The sequence below is a fragment of the Carcharodon carcharias genome, chromosome 13 (genome assembly GCF_017639515.1).
Source record: "Carcharodon carcharias isolate sCarCar2 chromosome 13, sCarCar2.pri, whole genome shotgun sequence".
NCBI classification, from domain to species: Eukaryota; Metazoa; Chordata; class Chondrichthyes; order Lamniformes; family Lamnidae; genus Carcharodon; species Carcharodon carcharias.
Window position 1 is genome coordinate 81928728 of NC_054479.1, and position 21100 is coordinate 81949827.

The 21100-nt window shown below is 46.1% G+C and overlaps 1 protein-coding gene across 1 annotated transcript in view; it reads right to left on the reverse strand.

Moving 5' to 3' along the window:
- Positions 1-21100, reverse strand: part of LOC121286091 (cilia- and flagella-associated protein 54-like) — a 254632-nt gene that overhangs the window by 97275 nt on the left and 136257 nt on the right. Inside the window, exon 22 of the mRNA XM_041203086.1 lies at positions 8511-8687. Coding sequence (XP_041059020.1) covers positions 8511-8687 — 177 coding nt within the window. The remainder of the gene's footprint in view (positions 1-8510; positions 8688-21100) is intronic.

Here is a 21100-nt window from a genome sequence, read left to right on the forward strand (position 1 = left end):
ACTGCAAAATGTTCAGCACCATTCGTGACTCCTCAGATACTGCAGCAGTCCATGTCTAAATGCAGAAAGATCTGGAAAATATCCAGGCTTGGGCTGACAACTGGCAAGTAACATTCACACCACACAAGTGCTGGGGAATGACAATCTCCAACAATAGAGAACCTAACCATCGCCCCTTGATATTCAATGGCATTACCATCACTGAATCCCCCATTATCAACAGTTTGGAGGTTACCATTGACTAGAAACTGAACTGGACTAGCCATATAAGTACTCTAGCTACAATAGCAGGTCAGAAGCTAGGAATCATGCGACAAGCGACTCCCCAAAGCCAGTCCACCATCTACAAGGCACAAATCAGAAGTATGATGGAATACTCCCCACTTGCCTAGATGAGTGCAGCTCCAACAACACTCAAGAAGCTTGACACCATCTAGGACAAAGCAGCCCACTTGATTGACACCACATCCACAAACATTCATTCCCTCCACTGCCGACACACAGTAGCAGCAGTGTGTACCATCTACAAGATGCACTGCAGGAATTTACCAAGGCTCCTTAGGCAGCACCTTCCAAACCCACAACCACTATCATCTAGAAGGGCAAGGGCAGCAGATAGATGGGAACACCATCACATGGAAGTTCTCTTCCATGTCACTCATCATCCTGACTTGGAAATATATTGCTGTTCCTTCACTGACGCTGGGTCAAAATCCTGGAACTCCCTTCCTAACAGCACTGTGGGTGTACCTACACCACATGGACTACAGCAGTTCAAGAAGGCAGCTCACCACCTTCTCAAGAGCAACAAGGGATTGGAAATAAATACTGGCTCAGCCAGCAAAGCCCACATCCCGTGAATGAATTAAAAAAAGGACGAGGCTCACAGAAACACTGTACATGGGCGCCTCTCAAGGGTGTACAGAAGACATTTCTTTTCTGCATTTGAACAAGATACAGTGTTGTCAATGCATTCGCATGTTCAAGGATCTCGTAGTTCACATCCTCCATGAGTTGACGCCGTGGGGACTAGGAGGACATCATTTGCCAGTGGTTCTGAAAGTCACCACAGCTCTTATCTTCTATGTGAGTGGCTCTTTCCAGTGCTCCATTGGGACGTCTCTCAAGCTTCCAAGCACAAGTGCATACAGGAAATAACAGATTCCCTTTTTTACCAAGGCCCACAATTACTTTGACTTTGCTAAAGATCAAGCAAGCCAGGACACCAGAACACTGGGCTTTGCTGCTATTTCTGGATTCTCACAGGTGCAGAGTGCCATTGACAGCACTCATTTGGCCTTAGGAATTCCCTGGAAATAGGCAGTACAATACATCAACAGGAAAGGCTTCCACTCACTCAATGTGCAGCTGGTCTGCTACCACCAGGAATATATCATGCAAGTTTTTGCGAGATACCCGGGAAACTGCCACGACTCCTTCATCTTAAGTAGATTGCAGATCATGGTCAACCCTAAGGGACCACACAACATCCAAGGTTGACTCCTCAGTGACAAAGGGTAGCTGCAAAGCACGTGGCTGATGACGCCAGTCCGACAGCTATAAACTCCAGCTGAGGGAAGGTACAATGATGGTCATTCTGCCACATGAACATTGGTAGAGCAGACCATTGGCATTTTGAAGATGCAATTCCGATGCCTCGACAGATCTGGTGGAGCAGTCCAGTACACTCCCCAAGGATATCATGGATCATCGTGATTTACTGCGCCCTGCACAACCTGGTGCTGCAAAGGTGGGAAGGACTTGCCAGATGCCGTGTTGGAGGGGCAGCACATTTTCAACGGTGAGGAGGACATTGAGAGGGATAAGGGCAATGAGGTCTTGGAAGCCAAGGCTGCAAGGGGAGAAGCCATAGCACAGACCAGACGAGGCAAGCGTGCACGTGAGGCACTCATAGCCACCAGATTCCAGAAGGATAACGACAAGCAGCAGTGCTTATCCTGTTGGCCAGTGCCTTCCATGATGAGACCATGTTACCACCAGCATGGCTAGTGTTCTCAACCATCCTCTTCATTCTGAAATTGAGTATTTACACATTCTGCTCACCACGTCCCCATCCTTTGAAGGATGATGAACCTTCGGGGGTATATGTCCTTGTTGAGATGAGGTACCAACTGCAGGAAGTCATTACAAAATCACACGACAGAAGGTGCTGCCTCTTCAAGCGTCTCTTCAGCATCCCAGCTGCTAAGGCAGCCTACAAGAGGCAGGAGTCGCTCTGCAGTCTAGAGGACTCATAGCAATGTCCCTTCAGTCTAACAAAGTGCCTCAAGGAGGTCCATCTCCAACAACAGAAAAACACCTTACGTGTCACTCCGATGGTGATGCTGTGAGGCTAGACTTGGGCCAAGGCAGACAAGGAAGGTCAAGACGTGTTAACACTTGTTCAAAGCACTCTGTCCTCAGCATTACCCTGATCCCCATTACACTGAGGCCCTCCACTCTCAGTTAGGGATGCGGGGCTTCAGTTAGCCTGGCCTTTCAATGGACATAGATCACCTCAGGATGACCATCTTCACACATTTGCCTGACAGACATGAAAAAGCCTCCTTTCTGACATTATCAGTTTCCCATAATGGTCAGCCCTGGCCCTTGCAACCCCAAAAATGCAGACACACCATGGAGCCCTCAAAGTTCCACTATATTGATAATACCAAGTACACATCAGCTGTCAGCCCCTTTATGCCCTAAGCATTGCCTGCCCATCAAGCTAACATCTGAGCATTGAGACTGTGATCAACAGTTCCATTGACTGCAACACATTTCCACATGGATGTAATATCGCTGAGCTCAGCGAGTGTTTAGGGGAGGGGAGGCTAAGCAGATGATTGGGCCAGTGGTACATCCTTTCTTTTTGACAGTAGCCTTGTGGGCACTATACAGACAATTCCAAAATGCAAAACAGTTAAAGCTGTGGTTCTGAGAGCCAGGACAAAATTGTGCCCATGAAGGACAGAGCAGTGGCACGTTGAGGTGGGAAGGTGCACACACTTATGAACAGCTTAGCAGCTTTACAGTCAGAGTCGACAACGTGTTAAGGCTGGCACAAGTGCACACAACCTCTGAGTATGGACTTATAAATTGCAAACCCTCACAGATGACAGAGAACATGGAGTTCAAAGAAAGATTATCCTCCTCGATGCACCTCTACATCTCCCCTTCTACATGATATCTTCGCCTTTTCACAATGCAGGTGAAATGGAGCACTACATGAGCCTCCATTTTACACAGCCAAGAATGAACGTCACTCAAACATGCAATGCATTTCAACAAGATGCCTTGCACAAGCACAATTTACATTGAGGGTGAGGCATTACTGAAGCCAATAATGAACTGAGAACACTATGATGAGATGACCGCATACATCAACCAGTGGCACATGATACAAAATCTGTGACAAGTTGTGGGGGAGGGAACATGGTATCACATCTAACCGAGCATAACACAACTCAACATACAGAGGAGGCATACAGAAGAGGAGATGTGGAATGGTGCAATTCTATTTACATTAGTGGAAAGTATATACATGTGGCGAACACCCGTGCCACTGTTGTGGTCCTACTATTTCTTGATCTTGCTAACCCTACCGCTGTGTCTTAGTGCATCCCCAACATCCACAGAGGAGATGGAGGCAGCCTGCTGACGGCTAAGCCCTGTTGTCTGTGATGACTTCAGCAGGTGTCCTCTGGAGGGCCAACTCCTTAAGGGCCCCAGGCTGCTTTGGGTCCCCTGCTGTGGGGCAGGTGTACCCTCCTTGGTTTGTGGAGCTGGAGGTGATGAGGTCACGGGCAGAGGGGATTGGGATGGGCAGGATGCTCCTTGCGTTATCTGGGTGGATGGTCTCATCCCTATGTGTGCCCAAGGGCCCTTGGATGACTTTTTGAAGAGAGGATGCACCGAGAGTTATATCTAGGTGCCCTGGCCCCCTCTCATGTAGTTACTAATTGCATATCGCAAATGCCTACAGTGATGGAGTGCAACTCCTGCAGCAGCACGTGCACGATGTCCTGAACCAAGTTCCTACTAGTGTTGACCTCGGTGCACTGGCATGCTATTATTAGACATTACAGCAGGGAACTTGGAAAAATTCAGGACAATCAGGCAGAATCAACATGGTTTTGTGAAAGGGAAATCATATTTAACCAATTTATTGGAGTTCTTTCAAGTATGCTGTGGATAAAGGTTGTACCATATTTAGGTTTCCATATGGCTTTTGATAAGGTGCCATATCAAAGGTTATTGCAGAAAAAAATAAAAGCTCATGGTGTAGGGGGTAACATATTGGCACAGACAGAAGATTGGCTAGCTAACAAGAAACAGAGGGGTGGCATAAATAGATCTTTTTCTGATTGGCAAGATGTAATAAGTAGTGCATCACAGGGATCAGTGCTGGGGCCTCAATTTTTACAATTTATATAAATGACCTGGATGAAGGGACTGAAGGTACTGTTGCTAAATTTGCTGATGACAAAAAGGTAGGATAGTAAAATGTGAAGAGGACACAATGATTCTGCAAAGGGATATGGATAGGTTAAGTTAGCGGGCAAAGACCTGCAAATGTTGTATAATGTGGGAATATGTGAAATTGTCCATTTTGACAGGAAAAATAAAAAAGCATATTATCTAAATAGTAAGAGATTGCAGAGCTCTGAGATGTAGAGGGATGTAGGTGTCCTGGTGCATGAATCACAAAAGGCTAGTAGGTACAGCTAGTAATTAAGAAAGCTGACTGATATCATTATGGATGTTATCACTTATTGAGAGGGGAATTGATCACCGAAGTAGGGAGGTTATATTTCAGTTATACAGAGTACTGGTGAGACCACATCTGGAGTAATGTGTACAATATTGGTCTCCTTATTTAAAGAAGGATGTAAATGTTTTGGAATCAGTTCAGAGGTTTACTAAACTGATACCTGGGGTGGGCGGGTTATCTTATAATGAAAGGTTGGACAAGCTAGACTTGTATCCACTGGAGTTTAGAAGAGTAAGAGGAGACTTGATTGAAACACATAAGTTTCTGAGGGGACTTGACAGGGTCAAAGTAGAGGGGATGTTCCCTCTTGCAGGAGAATCTGGTACTACAGGGCACTGTTTAAAAATAAGGTGTCACCTAGTTAGGACAGAGATGAGGAGAATTTTTTCTCTCAGAGGGTTGTGAGTCTTTGGAGCTCTCTTCCTCAAAAGACGGTGGAAGCAGAATCTTTGAAAATTTTTAAGGCAGAGATAGATAGATAAGTAAGGGGGTTATTGAGGGTAGGCGGGAATGTGGAGTTGAGGTTACAATCAGATCAGCCATGATCTTATTGAATAGTGGAGCAGGCTTGAAGGGCCGAATGGCCTACTCCTGGCCCTAATTTATATGTCCGTCTGCCAGTGCTATTGCCTCAGACTAAATGCAAACGGACTCCTCCACCATACGTTGCAATCTGTGGAATGCAGCTGACAAACCTGTCTGATATTCCCATGTTTGTTGCTGCACCTCCAACATCTGCATTGAAACCAAGTCTACAGGCACATCATCTGACTGGGACTCAACAGAATCCTGACTCCAGCAGTCCTCCAAGTGTCGGTGACCTTGGATGTCCCAGCTTCTACCTGCTGTGGGCCAGAATCTGTGCTGTGCTCACCAGATCATGACAATGAGCCTGCTGTAGATCTAGGCCCCATGGTGGTGTGTGTCTCCGCGCTGTTGCAGGGTGTGGGTGAGCACTGTGATGGGTCTTCCACAAGTGGGTCCTCAAAATCCTCATCTTCGGGGCTCAAGATGAGGGGCTGGCTCCCGGTGTCCCTAAGGCACTTGGCTGTGATGCCTATGAAAGAGTAGAGATAATTAGTGCATGGCAGCAGACTCCAAGACGTAACATTGCACTCACAGTCTCACTGTCTGAAGGGTCAGCTGGTGCAGGATCCTCACTTGGGTGTGCGCCACTGATTTCACCGTTACTACAGGCACGTTCCCGATCCTCTCCAACTAGGTGTATTGCACGGTCCTCATACTAGGTGAGGGCACTGATCTCTGGCACCCTGCAACCAGTCTGGGACCTCTCACTTTTATTATGAGCGAGCTTGGCCTGTATGAAGACAGATGGAGAGAGTTTGAACAAGAAGTATGCCACAGCAGATGATAAGGATGCCTGCCTTCTGTGGGGGCTGAATGGAGTCATGTACGCGATTAGGACCTGAACAGCACAGGATGTGAGCCCAGATGAGATGTCAGGGTGTCTGGGGGAGATTGTGTGGTGATGTCCCTTGTGCTGGTAGTGTATGAGATCCTTATGGACTATCATCCTGCAAACGTGTGAGGGGCTTGTGAGAGAGTGAGCTTAGAAGGATAATTTTTACTTACCCTGGCTCAGCGGATGAGATCATCCATCCATTTGCAGCACTGTATCACTGTTTTCCTGTGGGTTGGGTTGACACTCACCACTGCAGACATCTCCTCCCAAGCCAGGATGGTGACCCTGTTGGACCTCCACCGACCATCCCCTGGGTAGACAAGTTCACAGCAGGCCTCTACAGCATCCAGATGATCCAGCAAGGTATCACTAAACTTGGGGGCTGCACTCTTCTTGGGGGCCATCTCTCGCCTGCAGCAATCTTGGGCTGCAGATATTGAAAGGTCTGTGTGCAGGTGCAGTTTAAATATGGTACCCGGAGCGAGGATCCACTGAGGTCATGGCGGGGCAGGTGAATCACAGGCCGCCTGCGAGCGAAATGGTGTGATTCTAGCTTATGTATATTTATTAAGGCAAGAAACAGAAAATCGGGTATGAAAACGTGCCGTTGAGGTCAGCGGGGAAAAAGCTGCTTTTCCCGACCACCACTGCAATTAGCCCGCAGAGGGAAAAATCTCACCTTATGGTTCAGATTTTGTGGTCAGCAGCAAAGGAACAGCATTCTCCATTCACTATGCTGACAACTGGCCACTGGGTTTTTGAGCGGACACTTGCTGTCATCAGGCATCTGATCCAACACAGGGTCTTCTTCAGGGGGTCTGGGACATCCGTGAACAATACAAGAAAGAGCATAGCTCTTCAACCCATCAAATAGACTAGGATTGATCTCCTGGCTTGTTGTTAATGATAGAATGAGGGGTATGCCTGGCCAAGAGGTCACAGATTGTGATTGAATACAATTCTGCTACTGCGATCCTACAGCACCTCATGAATGCCCAGTTTTGAGCTGCTAGGTCTGATCCGAATCTATCCCATTTATCCGTTGATAGTGCCACATAACAATGAAGGGTATCCTCAATGTGAAGACTGGACTTCATTTCCACAAGGACTGTGACTTCAATCAATATTGTCATGGGCAGATGTATCTGTAACAGGTAGATTGTTGAGAATAAGGTCAAGTCAGTTTTTCCTTTGTGTTGGTTTCCTTACCACCTACCACAGGCTCAGTTTGGCATATATAAGGATCAGCCAGCTCAGTCAGTAGTGGTGCTACCAAGTCACTCTTGGTGACGGACGTTGAAGTCCCCAACCCAGAGTACATTTTGCACTACTGCTACCCTCATTGCTTCTTTTAACAAACATTAAAAAGAGAAAGACCTTGCATTTATATAGCACATTTCACAATCACCATACATCTCAAATCGCTTTACGCCTAATGAAGTACTTTTTGAAATGAAGTCACTGTTGTAATGTAGGAAACACAGCAGCTGATATGCACTTAGCAAATTTCCACAAACATTAATGTGATAATGACCAGATAATCTGTATTTTGTGATGTCAGTTAAGGGATGAACATTGGCCAGGACACCAGGGAGAACTCCTTTGCTCTTCTTCAAAATAGTGCCATGGGACTTTTAACATCCACCTAGCAGGCAGATGGGGCCTCAGTTTAATGATTCATTCAAAAGACGGCACCTCCAACAGTGCAGCGCTCCCCAATACTGCACAGGAATGTCAGCCTTGATTTTTGCACTCAAGCCCTGAAGTGGGACTTTGACCCGGAACCTTGTGACTCAGAGGCAAGTGTACTCCAAATGAGCTAGTATTATTCTTTTTTGATTTTTCTGCAATGGTTTGATACAACCGAATGACTTGCTAGGCCATTTGAGAGAACAGTTAAGAGTCAGCCACATTGCTGTGCATCTGGAGTCACATGTAGGCCAGACCAGGTTAGAATAGCAGATTTCCTTCCCAAAAGGACATTGTGAACCAGGTGGGTTTTTACAACAGCTCATGATCACCATTACAGAGACCAACTTTCTATTCCGGATTTATTAATTAATTGAATTTAAATTCCACCAGCTGTTGTGCTCAGGGTCATTAGTCCAGGCCTTATGATTACTAGTCAAGTGACATTACTACTATTTTACCATTTCCCACAATCATTGAACCAACCATTACTAGTCCTACAATAAAAGTGTTAAAATGTTATGCATTATAACCACTATGAACATGGTGATGTCCATTTTTGCACCAGCAAAAATATAAATTAACACAACGTTGTCTAAAAGAATACTTTAAAAGTTTATCAACCTTTTTGGATGAAGTAAAAGGAGCAGGTTTGAATATCATAGAATTGTGTGTTCTGGACAGCAGGATGGGGGCTGGTACAACATCAAGCTCCTCGTTTTCTGCTGTTGGCTGTGGTGTGCTTAACAAATATAGCATCTTCTCCTCATCTTCAGCCTTCTGCAGCAGAGTCACAGCTTTCTACAAAATAATATATTTTCTTTAGTAGGAACTCTCATCATCAAGAACAATTTTAAAATTTAACTAATTATGCACAATTATGATTACATTATCATTTTTGTCATGTTCATTTGCTAATTTGAAGACATTTATGTTTAAATTATGGTCTTAAAATAACCTATACTGTTGACACTGAAGTAACAGTATATTAATGACTGTTGGTGGGAATTCCTTCATGCTTTCTCCTGCTCTACCAATATAACTTCAGCAAATGTTTATCAGAAACCCTACTTACACACATTATCGGGCTTTTCACCAAGTTTCCGATAAAGTAATGGTGAAGTGCAAGGCACCATGAGGAAATGTTCAACATAATTTTACTCATGCTATTCAACATCTCATATTTTATTAAATTATTCAGGCTTGATGACATCATCTGCACTCGTTTTGCAAAAACTAAAAATCGAAGAAAACAGCAAACTATGTATTTCCAATCCACCACAAATCCTGGGTTACAATTCATTAGCACGTTTTCTTTTATGGAAATTTCTTGAAGCTGATTACTATAAATGCAATATTTATAGAATAGTAATAAATCAGAAATCTAACCATTAACAGTGAGCAAAATCTACCAATATGTAAACAGAAACTTAATCAATGAAGTTGCTCATAATACGTTTTAAAATGCTTTCATTCACCAATTCTCTTCTTCCAAACTTTTAATAATCAAAGCTCAAAATAAAGTATCGGGCATAAAAAAGGCATAATTAATTACACATTTTAAACACCAATCCATTTCCCCTTTGTATTTTGGAGTACTGTCATTGAACAAATACTTCTGCTTGGAAGACACAACCTCTTTCAAAAGGTCTTCGGAATGTAAAAATTTACAGGGCCAGAGAAACAAACATCTCAGTCTATCTAGTCAGACATTAACTGTTTCTCTTAATTGATTTTCTCACCAAAAATGGCTCTCCAAATCTTATATCTTCTGAAGTTGGGCAGGCCATTCCAAATAAGAAGCAGATATTCTTTTCTGAGATATCACTCTGCTTGCTGAACAGTATCACTAATAATAACTGTGGCTGCAATTACCTTGATCTCATAGTCTTAGCCTGTTCAATTTGGGACATAATATCCAACTAATGGATGTTGGGCAATCAGTGCAAGCAGATTGGAATGATATGAGCAAATGTACTCCCTTTTTTCAAAAATCATTGTAGGAGCGATCTACTATCACCACATTTCCCTTCCGTCACCACATGTCATTTTACAATCTTTCTTTTTAAAAACATGTCCAATTCCTTTTTAAATTAGGTCATGGTCTATGTCTGACTTGTGGTAAAGCATACCATGCTATGATAACCATGGTAAGAAAAATTTCGCCTAGCTTTCCCCTTTATTCACCTGATGATAATCCTGTGTCTGGATCCCTTTGTTACCAAATCACTAAAAAGCTGATAACATTCAATTATTCCTCACTCTTTCAAAACCTTTTAAAAGTTATAACCATCTCAGTCCAAATTTTTCTGGCCTTTCTTCATAATAACTTTTCAATATTTATATCAATTGTTTCCTTTTCAGGACTCTAATAACCTTCCTGTGATAAGATGGCCAGAACTGCATGTAATACTCCAACTATCAAGGTTAGATTGAGGACTGTGGAAGTTAAAGTATTTGGAATTTTCAATATGGAAATTGCAATAAGTCCCATTTTCTGGCACCGGTATCGAAATGGGATATTACCACAGCCTTGGCTCCATTGAGGCAGACAGCAATTTCAAACTTTCACAAACTTTTCAGCTGCTCTCTCACCAACATGATCGTAGCATACATCTTAGTTCAAGTATGTTGCTGACTGATTGCATGCTCAACAGGGAGCACAAGAAGCATACATGGTAAGTATGACCGCTTAAAGGCAGTCTGCGCATCTTAGAGGTGCACCCAGGCTACAACAGCTGCTCAAACAGCCTCAGGAAAGCTTGAACAGAAGAAAGAAGACTGATAATGAAGTGCCAGGCTAGAGAGAGAGCTCAACTTCTCGGATGTGACGCTGGTGTCCTTATAGTGATGGAGGTAGAAAGGAGGAGAAAGGTGATGTTGCCACAAGGGCCCAAGAGGCCCACAAGAAGTAACTTCCAAAGGGAACAGGAGCAGATGACCATGGAGGTCAATTCCCAGAGTCTAGCCCCAAGGACCTGGCTGCAGTGCTGCAAAAAATCTATGATCTCACACAAGTGGTGAAAGCCAGTGAATGCATCTTCAAATGCCATCTTCTGCTCATCACAACATCAATCTCTCACACTACTTAATCCATCACAACCCCATTACTCTTCCATTGGCAACCAGGATTCATGCCAACATCAAATGTACCTCTTGCAGCTTTTACAAACTTCCAGCAACTCGGCTATAGCAGGCACATCACCCACACATATTCACTAACATTCTCCTCTCCCTTTTGCAGAACATGATTGCATGTAACTGCATGGAGCAGCATAGGACAGGCACAACAGCATCTCCTCAGCTGTTTGGAGGAGATGGTGTTCCACATTATAGGACTGGCAGTCATTGAGGCTGTTGTATCTGCTGTTGCTGAGAACATTCAGGATGTTCTTATGTTCCTGCCTTCTCAAATCCCACTTCACCATCATCCTGCTACCTGGCTCGAACTGCAAGCTGATGCAACAACAGACCTACTGCCTTCTATCCCTCCCTGTTTCCATCACCCCAACCTTTCCCTTCTGCATTTTTGTTTTCAGATACCCCAAGTTTTGCTGCCCAGTCAACTAGTGCAAACTCACCCCGAAGGGCACGAACAAGTGTAGACTGCTGATGACCGCTGATAAAGAAGGACTGTCACTTGATCTGACACTCAGACCCACCAGCTCAGATACATTATAGAGGCTAGTGGAAGTGCAGGATCAGCATGTGCTGAGTTACTATGCATGAATGGGCTGCAGCAAGGGCATGGGAAAAGTGTAGTCTGTGTAGGAGTATTACAGGTAAAATGGATGAGTTAAGAGTGAGGATTGACATGTAGAATTATGATATAGTAGCCATCACAGAGATATGGTTGCGGGAGAGGCAGGATTGGCAGCTCAACATTCTGGGATATAGAATCTTCAGGCGAGATGGGGGGTGCAAAAGAGGAGGAGGCATGGCATTGCATTTTTAGTTAAGGTGTTAGTTACTGCAGTAAGCAGAGATGATATCTTGGAGAGGGGATCGAAGGAAGATTTGTGGGTAGAGCTTATGAATAAAAATGGGGCAGCCAAACTGTTAGGTGTTTATTATAGGCCCCCAGATAGTCAGTGGGAAATTGAGGAGCAAATATGTACACTATTTGCAGAGGTTTGTAAAAACAGTAATGATAGGGTAATTAAATTGGGTGATTTCAACTTTCCCAACATTAATTGGGATAGACAGTGTTAAGGGCTTAGATGGAGTGGATTTCTTGAAATGTGTACAGGAGAACTTTTTAGGTCAATATGTAGAGGGTCCAACAAGGGATGGCTAAGGCGGTGGTGAGGGAGCATTTTAGTGATAGCGACCACAACATAGTACAATTTAAGCTTGTTATGAACAAAGAAATAGACAAGTTGCAAAAAAAATGTTTTGGATTGGGGGAGTGCGGATTTTAGTAAAATAAGGCAGGATCTGACCAAGGTAGGCTGGGAACAACTACTTGTGGGGAAATCTACAGAAGACCAGTGGGGGCGAGGGGGGGCGGGGGGTGGGGGGGGGAGTTCAAAAAGGAAATAGGGAGGGTACAGGCTCAACATGTTCCCTCTAGTGTGATAGGAAGGAGTAACAAGCCCAGAGAACCATGGATGACCAGAGATATTCAGGATAGGATGAGAAGGAAAAGAGAGGCTTTTAGCATGTACAAGGGAAGCAAATCAGTGGAGGCATTCGTGGAGCACAAAAAGTGCAGGGTGGAGTTTAAGAAAGCAATTAGGAGAGCAAAGAGGGGATATGAGAAAGCTCTGGCTGGTAAAAGTAGGGAAAATCCCAAGATATTCTATAAGTATATCAATGGGAAAAGCGTAACCAGGGAAAGAGCAGGGCCCATTAGGGTACAAGGGGGCAATCTATGGGTGGAGCCAGGGGACATCGGTAGAGTGTTGAATGAATACTTCACATCCATCGTCACCCAAGAGAATGAGGATGAAGGTATGGAACTCAGGGAGAGAGGCTGCGAGGTTCTTGAGCAAATTGATATAGGGAGTGACAAGGTTTTGGAGGTGTTAACAGGCTTAAAAGTGGACAAGTCTCCAGGTCTGGATGATTTGTGTCCCAGACTGCTGAGGCAGGCAAGGGAGGAGATCACAGGGGCTCTGACACATACTTTTAATTCCTCTCTAGCCACTTGGGAGGTGCCAGAGCACTGGAGAACAGCTAATGTGGTTCCGCTATTTAAGAAGGGTTGTAGAGATAAGCCAGGGAACTACAGACCAGTGAGTCTCACATCAGTGGTAGGGAAACTATTGGGGAAAATTCTGTAGGAGAGAATCTATCTCCACTTAGAGAGGCAGGGTTTGATCAGGGATAGTCAGCATAGCTTTGTCAGAGGGAGGTCATGCCTAACAAATTTGATTGAATTTTTTGATGAGGTGACCAGGCGTGCAGATGAGGGCAGTGCAGTTGATGTAGTTTATATGGATTTCAGCAAAGCCTTTGACATGGTCCCACATGGGAGACTTATAAAGAAGGCAAATGTATATGGGATACAGAGTAATTTGATAAGGTGTATTCTAAATTGGCTTAGTTGTAGGAGACACAGGGTGATGGCAGAAGGATGCTTTAGTCACTGGAAGCCCTTGTCCAGTGGCGTTCCACAGGGATCTGTGCTGGATCCCCTATTATTCGTCATTTATATAAACAATGATTAAATAGATGATTATGTGGGGTGTAGGATTAGTAAGTTTGTGGATGATACAAAGATTGGCCGGGTAGCTAACAGTGAGGTTGAGTGTCTTGAGCTACAGGAAGATATAGACGGGATGGTCAAATGGGCAGATAAGTGACAGATGGAATTTAACCCTGAAAAGAGTGAGGTGATACTCTTTGGAAGAAGTAATTTCACAAGGAGGTATTCAATGAACGGCATGACACTAGGAAGTTCTGAGGAACAAAGGGTCAGACACGAGGGGGCACAAGTTCAAGGTGAGGGGCAGAGGGTTTAGGGGGGATGTGAGGAAAATCCTTTTTACCCAGAGGGTGGTGATGGTCTGGAATGCGCTGCCTGGGCGGGTGGTGGAGGCGGGTTGCCTCACATCCTTTAAAAAGTACCTGGATGAGCACTTGGCATGTCATAACATTCAAGGCTATGGGCCAAGTGCTGGTAAATGGGATTAGGTAGGTAGGTCAGGTGTTTCTCACGTGTCGGTGGGCTGAAGGGCCTCTTCTACACTGTGTGATTCTGTGATTCTGTGTCCCAGCTCACCGGAGGGTGAGTTACACTACAGAGGGCTCCACATGGGCGGTGCACAGGACAAGGTTAATGGGCATGCACTTAGAGATGCTCGATGCAAACACGTCTGTCACAAAGCCTGCAGTCATGTTAATTCTGGCTTCAAATTGGCACAAGGCTTTGTACAGAGGTTAGGGCCCATTCGTTCCAGTGTGCAAGTGGTGCAAACACCATGACAGTATTTGCGAACAGTGATAATGGCTGTGTCTCAGCTTCCATAGCAGCTCAAACAGAAGTCACCTTGGCTGTGAAGACTACTACTCAAAGGAACATGCAGGCTCTCACACCAGTCCAGCAATCTGTGCTCCTGCACATTACTAGGATTGCTAAGGTATCATCAAAAAAAAAATCACCCCAGGGGATACCAGCCCATCCAAAGTGAGGCAATTTGTAAGCATTATGGGTATGCAGGAGCAGACCAAAGGTCTGGGATTCTCAGAGACAACGGGTTTGTTAATAGACTAAAGGCTTTAAAATGGGTGTAAAGATTGTATCCATAAACTTGCATAGCATTAAATCTACTACGCGATGTGTTGCGACCTTGGACTACCTTGCCAAGGTCAAAGCTGACCTGTTGTTTCTGCAGGAGTGTGCAATTCCGCACCTCAGCTCCTACAAGCAATGGTCACGATGGTGGTCCCACGGGCCATTAATCTGGTTGGGAGGAAACGACTCTCATTCCTCCAGCCTGGGTATTCTGCTGCGGGGAGGCAACTTCACCGTCTCCGAGGTTAAGGAGGTGGTGGGCGGGCGCCTCCTCGTAGCAGACGTAATGTACAAGAACGCTCCACTCCGGTTAATTAATGTGTATGCCCCAGCACAAAACGGTTTTTCAGCAGCTCCCACTGCTGCTGGCGACCTCCAGGCCTGTCATTCTGGGCAGTGACTTCAACTGCATCATCAATGCGGCTGGACGATCCAGCAGGGCCGACAGCAGATTGGATGCTACTTCCATATCCCTGATGGAAACAGTTAAGGATGCCAAGCTGTACGACGTCTTCAGCAACCCTGCAGACGGAGCGCAGCGTAGATATACCTGGTCGCGGCCAGACGAGTCCATCCGTTCCAGAATAGACTTCCTGTTTGTGTCCCGTGCATTCGCAGTCAGATCCACCGACATCAAGCCGGTGTTCTTCTCTGACCACTGCCTCCTACTGGCTGACTGTCACTTAGAGGAAGACCAGAGGGTGGGCAGGGGGGCATGGAAGCTAAACGTGCAACTGCTGACCCCAGAGAACATTGAGGAGCTCAAGAGGGATTACAAAGGTTGGAGAACCGTGAAACCCCTCTTTGAGTTCCTGACACACTGGTGGGAAGCAATCAAGGGAAACATCAAGAGGTTTTTCATTCTCAAAGGCACCCAGAAAGCTAGAAAAGAACAGAGGGAAATGTCCCGACTCCAGAAAAACATGCAGAATCTGCTCCGGCTGCGGTCGATGGGGGTCAATGTCAAGGAGGAACTCCAAGAGGTGAAGAGCTAGCAAGCCTCGCTCTTTGCCTCAGAGGCCTCCAAGATTATCTTCCGTTCCAGAGACCGCTCCGTGGAGCAGGATCAGACGTGCTCACGTTTCTTCTTCCAAAAGGCACACAGAGAGAGCTTGTGATCACCAGCCTGAAGGAAGAAGACGGCTCAGTAAAGTCATCGCAGTCCGACATTTTGAGGATCAGCAAATCCTTTCATGCCGGATTGTATGACGTGAAGCCCACAGACAGCTTGGCCTCCCAGTCCTTCCTGTCCTCTATCATGGAGGTCTTAGACGACAGTACACAGGAGAGCCTGGACAAACCGCTAGCTCCTGACGAACTGACTAAAGCCCTTGAGTCCTTCAAGAACAGTAAAACTCCCAGAAGCGATGGCTTGATGGCTTGCCGGCGCAGTTGTATTTGGCTCTGTGGGACTGGATGGGCCCAGACCTGCTAGAAGTGTACCAGAGTATGCTTCTGGCCGGCAGCATATCAGAGTCCATGAGGAAAAGTATCCTCACCCTCATCTACAAGCACAAGGGGGAAAGGGAGGAAATTAGAAATTGGTGACCCATTTCACTGTTGAATGTGGACTATAAGGTTCTGTCCAAGGTCATCGCCAACTGGGTCAAGTCCGCTCTAGAACTGGTGATCCACCCTGACCAGACCTGCACTGTGCCAGGCAGGAAGATCTCTGACAGCCTCGCGCTGCTCAGGGATACAATTGCCTATGTGCAGGACAGGGGTGTGGACACCTGCCTCATCAGCCTGGATCAGGAGAAGGCCTTTGACAGAATATCGCACACCTACATGGTGGATGTGCTCTCCAAAATGGGGTTTGGGGAGGGAATTCGCAATTGGATCCAACTGCTCTACACTAACATCAGTAGTGCAGTCTCAATCAATGGGTGGGAATCGGATAGCTTTCCTATTAAATCTGGAGTCAGGCAGGGCTGCCCTCTCTCCCCTGTCCTGTTTGTGTGTTGCATAGAACCCTTTGCTGAGTCCATCAGGAAGGATCCAGGTATAAGAGGAGTGACAATCCCAGGCAATGGAGGCACTCAGGTCAAAGCCTCCTGTACATGGACGATGTCGCCGTCTTCTGCTCGGATCCGCTGTCGGTGCGCAGACTGATCCACATCTGCGACCAGTTTGAACTGACCTCGGGAGCCAAGGTAAATCGTGGGAAGAGCAAGACCATGTTCTTTGGGAATTGGGCTGACCAATCCTTTGTCCCCTTCACCGTCAGGGCTGATGGCCTGAAGGTGCTGGGGATATGGTTCGGAGGGACCAGGGCATGTGTTAGAAACTGGAAGGAGCGAGTGCCTATGGTGAAAAGAAAACTAGGCATGTGGGAGCAATGCTCCCTCTCCTTTGCGGGTAAGAACCTGGTCATCAGGTGTGAGGCACTCTTGCTGTTGCTGTACGTGGCGCAGGTCTGGCCCATTCCAGACTCCTGCACGATGGCGATCACCCGAGCGATCTTTCGCTTTATCTGGAGGTCGAAAATGGATTGTGTCCACAGGGACGCGATGTACAAGCCTCTAGATAAAGGGGAAAAAAGCGTGCCCAACATCGCCCTCATACTGATGGCCACCTTCGTGTGCGGCTGCATCAAGCTGTGTGTAGACCTTCGGTACGCAAACACCAAGTGTTACTACGTGCTGAGGTTCTACCTGTCCCCGGTGTTGCGAAGGATGGGTTTGGCCAAGTAGTTGGACCGTGCCGTACCACCTGTCCCTTGTGGAAAAATTTATGCAGAGAAACATCTTTGACCACAAGTCCATCAGGCAGTGGTCGGCACGTAACGTCTTAGAGGCCCTGTGGGAAAAAGAGAGGGTGGATCCTGTCAGATGATTCCCCGAGCAGACTGTCAAAGTCATTTGGCAGAATGCCTCATCACCAGAACTTTCCAACAAGCACCAAGACGTAGCTTGGCTGGTGGTGAGAAAGACCATCCTCGTCAGATCCTTCCAACACGCCAGGAGTCTCACCTACTCTGCACGTTGCCCTCGAGGTGGCTGTGGTGGAGACAAGACTGTTGTTCACCTCCTTGTGGATTGTGCCTTTGCAAAGAAGGTCTGGAGAGAGATGCAGTGGTTTTTGTCGAGGTTCATCCCGAGCAGTTCTGTGACACAGGACTCTGTGCTCTGTGGACTGTTCCCAGGGACACACACCGAGACAAACATCAACTGCAGCTGGAGGATCATCAACTTGGTGAAAGACGCTCTTCGGTCTGCCCGAAACTTGTTGGTCTTCCAGCGCAAAGAGTTGTCCCCGACCGAGTGTTGCAGATTGGCACATTCCAAGGTCCAGGACTACGTGCTGAGGGACGCACTAAAGCTTGGGGCAGCCGGCACAATGGGGAAAGGTCGCTGTCTAAGACATTGCTGCCACAGTGCACCGAGGGGCTGGGAACTGTTGAGAGCCCCTCGGGCTGTACAGCTCAAAATGAATGTATGCATTGAATACTAATTGTATTATAATTGTATTAAAGCACCTCAGAGTGCAACATGATGTATGTTGATAACTCCAATATCATTGTCTGATTGTCTGCATTGACCATATTGAAATGATTGTAATATTCATTGATTGTATTGATGCACATTGTGATCTATGTGTAAAAGTTGAATCTGATTGTACTTTTGTGATTGTGATTTTGAAATGTTTTGGAATATTCTTCCAGATATTTTATGAATAAAGTATATTATTCCAAAAAAATCAGCCCAGGGGAGTGGCAGTGGCTCTGTGGAGCATGAACCTTCTCTCAGGATAACAGCATTCATCCTCACAGAACTACCACTCTGCCAATATCTTTGCTGTCATCTTTCAGTCAGCCAGCACAAACTGCTGTTGCCCATAGCAAGGCAGTGCTATCCAACGTCAGGCCCTCAAGGCCCAACTCTGCTCAAGGTCATCCTCCAAGACCATCTGCAGTCTCCCCCACTGAAAATCAGCAGCCTTCCACCAGCCACGCTGCAACCACTGGGGTAAGGCTGCGTTGCAGCACTAGAATAGACAAAGGCACCACAAAGACAGCCTTTAAGGGAATGCACAAAGTAGAAGTCCTCATTAGAGTGAGGTTGTACAGGACACAGCAGACCACCGTGAATTTAGGACATGCTTTGGAGAATACTGGAGGGTTTTCCCAAGCCATTGTTTGAAGATACCAATGGTTTGCTCCATGATGTTCCTGGCGACAGCATGGTTTTCATTGTAGATGCATTCTCCACATGTGTTCGCAAATGAGAGTAATGAGCTAACTCTAAAGCTGGTAGACCTCATTACCAAGCAGCAAGCATCTGGTTCATCCTGGTTCCCCGACAGTGGTGAGCAAGTCTCGCTGACGCAGGATGAATGCATTACGGTCACGACCAGGATAGCAGGCATTCACCAATATGATTCACTGAGCATGGTCACACACAAACCGCATGTTCATGGAATGGTAGTCCTTGTGGTTGGAGTCCATCTCCTTAATAATATTTGGGCCTGCAAAGCCGCATGCTTGCAGTCAAAGTCCCCCTGCCCAATTGGGAATTCTGCTGGCCTGGCAAAGCCAGGTGCTTGCTCCTCCTGTCTCTCTCTGGTGAGAGAGAAAATTATAAGTCCCCTTTCTCTGTTTTCAGGATGTCTTCCACCTTCCTGAACATAAAACTATCAGCTTGACCAAAATCAAGATGCATAATGGCCTTTTCTAATTCTCCATATTTGGAGAAATATATCTGTAAAACTGAAGGGAGCCTTCATAACCCATAAAACTTGAGTAACTGATAGGGACAATGCTGGCAGTTGCAGAGATAAGGAAACAAAGCCTGGAAACTGATAAGAGGTTCTTTGTTGTTTAAATCAGGTTATGTAACATAGGGTAATGGAAGGGTTTTAAAAGAAAATAATTTAAAAGGACCCATTCAACGACACCTTTTTGGAGAACTACATTAAGTGCAGAGGTGAGTAAACTTCATTTTCTCCCAGAAACAAGAAGTTAACCAATTTTTTGTTCTAAATTATACTTGGTAAGGAAAAGATTGCATAGAAAGTTACTATTTTCTTTCTATCATAAACTGTGGTACTGTACGTCAAATTAAATTCTTTAACATTCAGAGAAATGAACCACACCTTCCCTTGAGCCTGCTCTGCCATTCAGTATGAACGTGGCTGACCTAGCAAGCCACTCAGTTGCATCAAACCGCTACAAAATCCCAAAAAAGGAATGAAATCGGGCGGAACATCCGGCATTGACCGAGGCGCCAGAAATGACAACAGTAAACTCAGCCCTGTCGACCCTGCAAAGCTCTCCTTCTAACATCTGGGGGCTAGTGCCAAAATTGGGAGAGCTGTCTCACAGATAGTCAAGCAATAGCCTGACACAATCATCCTCACAGAATCATATCTTGCAGATAATGTACCAGACACCCCCATCACCATCCCTGGGTATATCCTGTCTCACCAGCAGGACAAACCCAGCAGAGGTGCCAGCACCGCTGTATACAGTCAGGAGGGAGTTGCCCTGGGAGTCCTCAACATCAGCTCCAGACCCCATAAAGTCTCATGGCAGATCAAACATGGAAACCTGCTTCTGATTACCATGTACCGCCCTCCCTCAACTGATGAATCAGTGCTCCTCCATGTTAAGCACCACTTGGATGAAGCACTGAGGGTGGCAAGGGTGCAGAACATATTCTGGGTGGGGGCATTCAATGTCCATCGCCAAGAGTGGCTCAGTAGCACCATTACAGACCGAGCTGGCAGAGTCCCAAAGGACATAGCTGCTAGTCTGGGTCTGCAGGAAGTGAAGAGTGAACCAACAAGAGATGGAAAAACATACTTGGCCTCATCATCTTCAACCTGCCTGCTGCAGATGCATCTGTCCATGACAGCATTGGTAGGAGTGATCACTGCACAGTCATTGTGGAGGCAAAGTCCTGCTTTCACATTGAGGATACCCTCCATCGTGTTGTGTGGCATTACCACCATGCGAAATGGGATACATTTCGAAGAGATCTAGCAACTCAAGACTGGGCATCCACGAGGCGCTGTGGGCTATCAGCCGCAGCAGAACTGTACTTGAACAAAATCTGTAACCTCATGGCCCACAGTTTCCCCTACTCTACCATTACCATCAAGCCAGGGGTTCAACTCTGTTTCAACTAAGAGTGCAGGAGGGTAAGCCAGGAGCAACACCAGGCATACCTAAAAATGAGGTGTCAACCTAGTGAAGCTAGTAAACAGGACTACTTGCATGCCAAACAACGTAAGCAGCAAGTGATATAGCTAAGCGATCACACAAGCAATGGATCAGATCTCAGCTCTCTAGCCCTGCCACATCGAGCCATGAATGGTGGTGGACAATTAAACAAGTCACTGGAGGAGGAGACTCTACAAATATCTCCATCCTCAATGATGGGGGAGCCCAGCACATCGGTGCGAAAGGTAAGGCTGAAGCATTTGCCACAATCATCAGCCAGGAGTGCCAAGTGGATGATCCATCTCGGCCTCC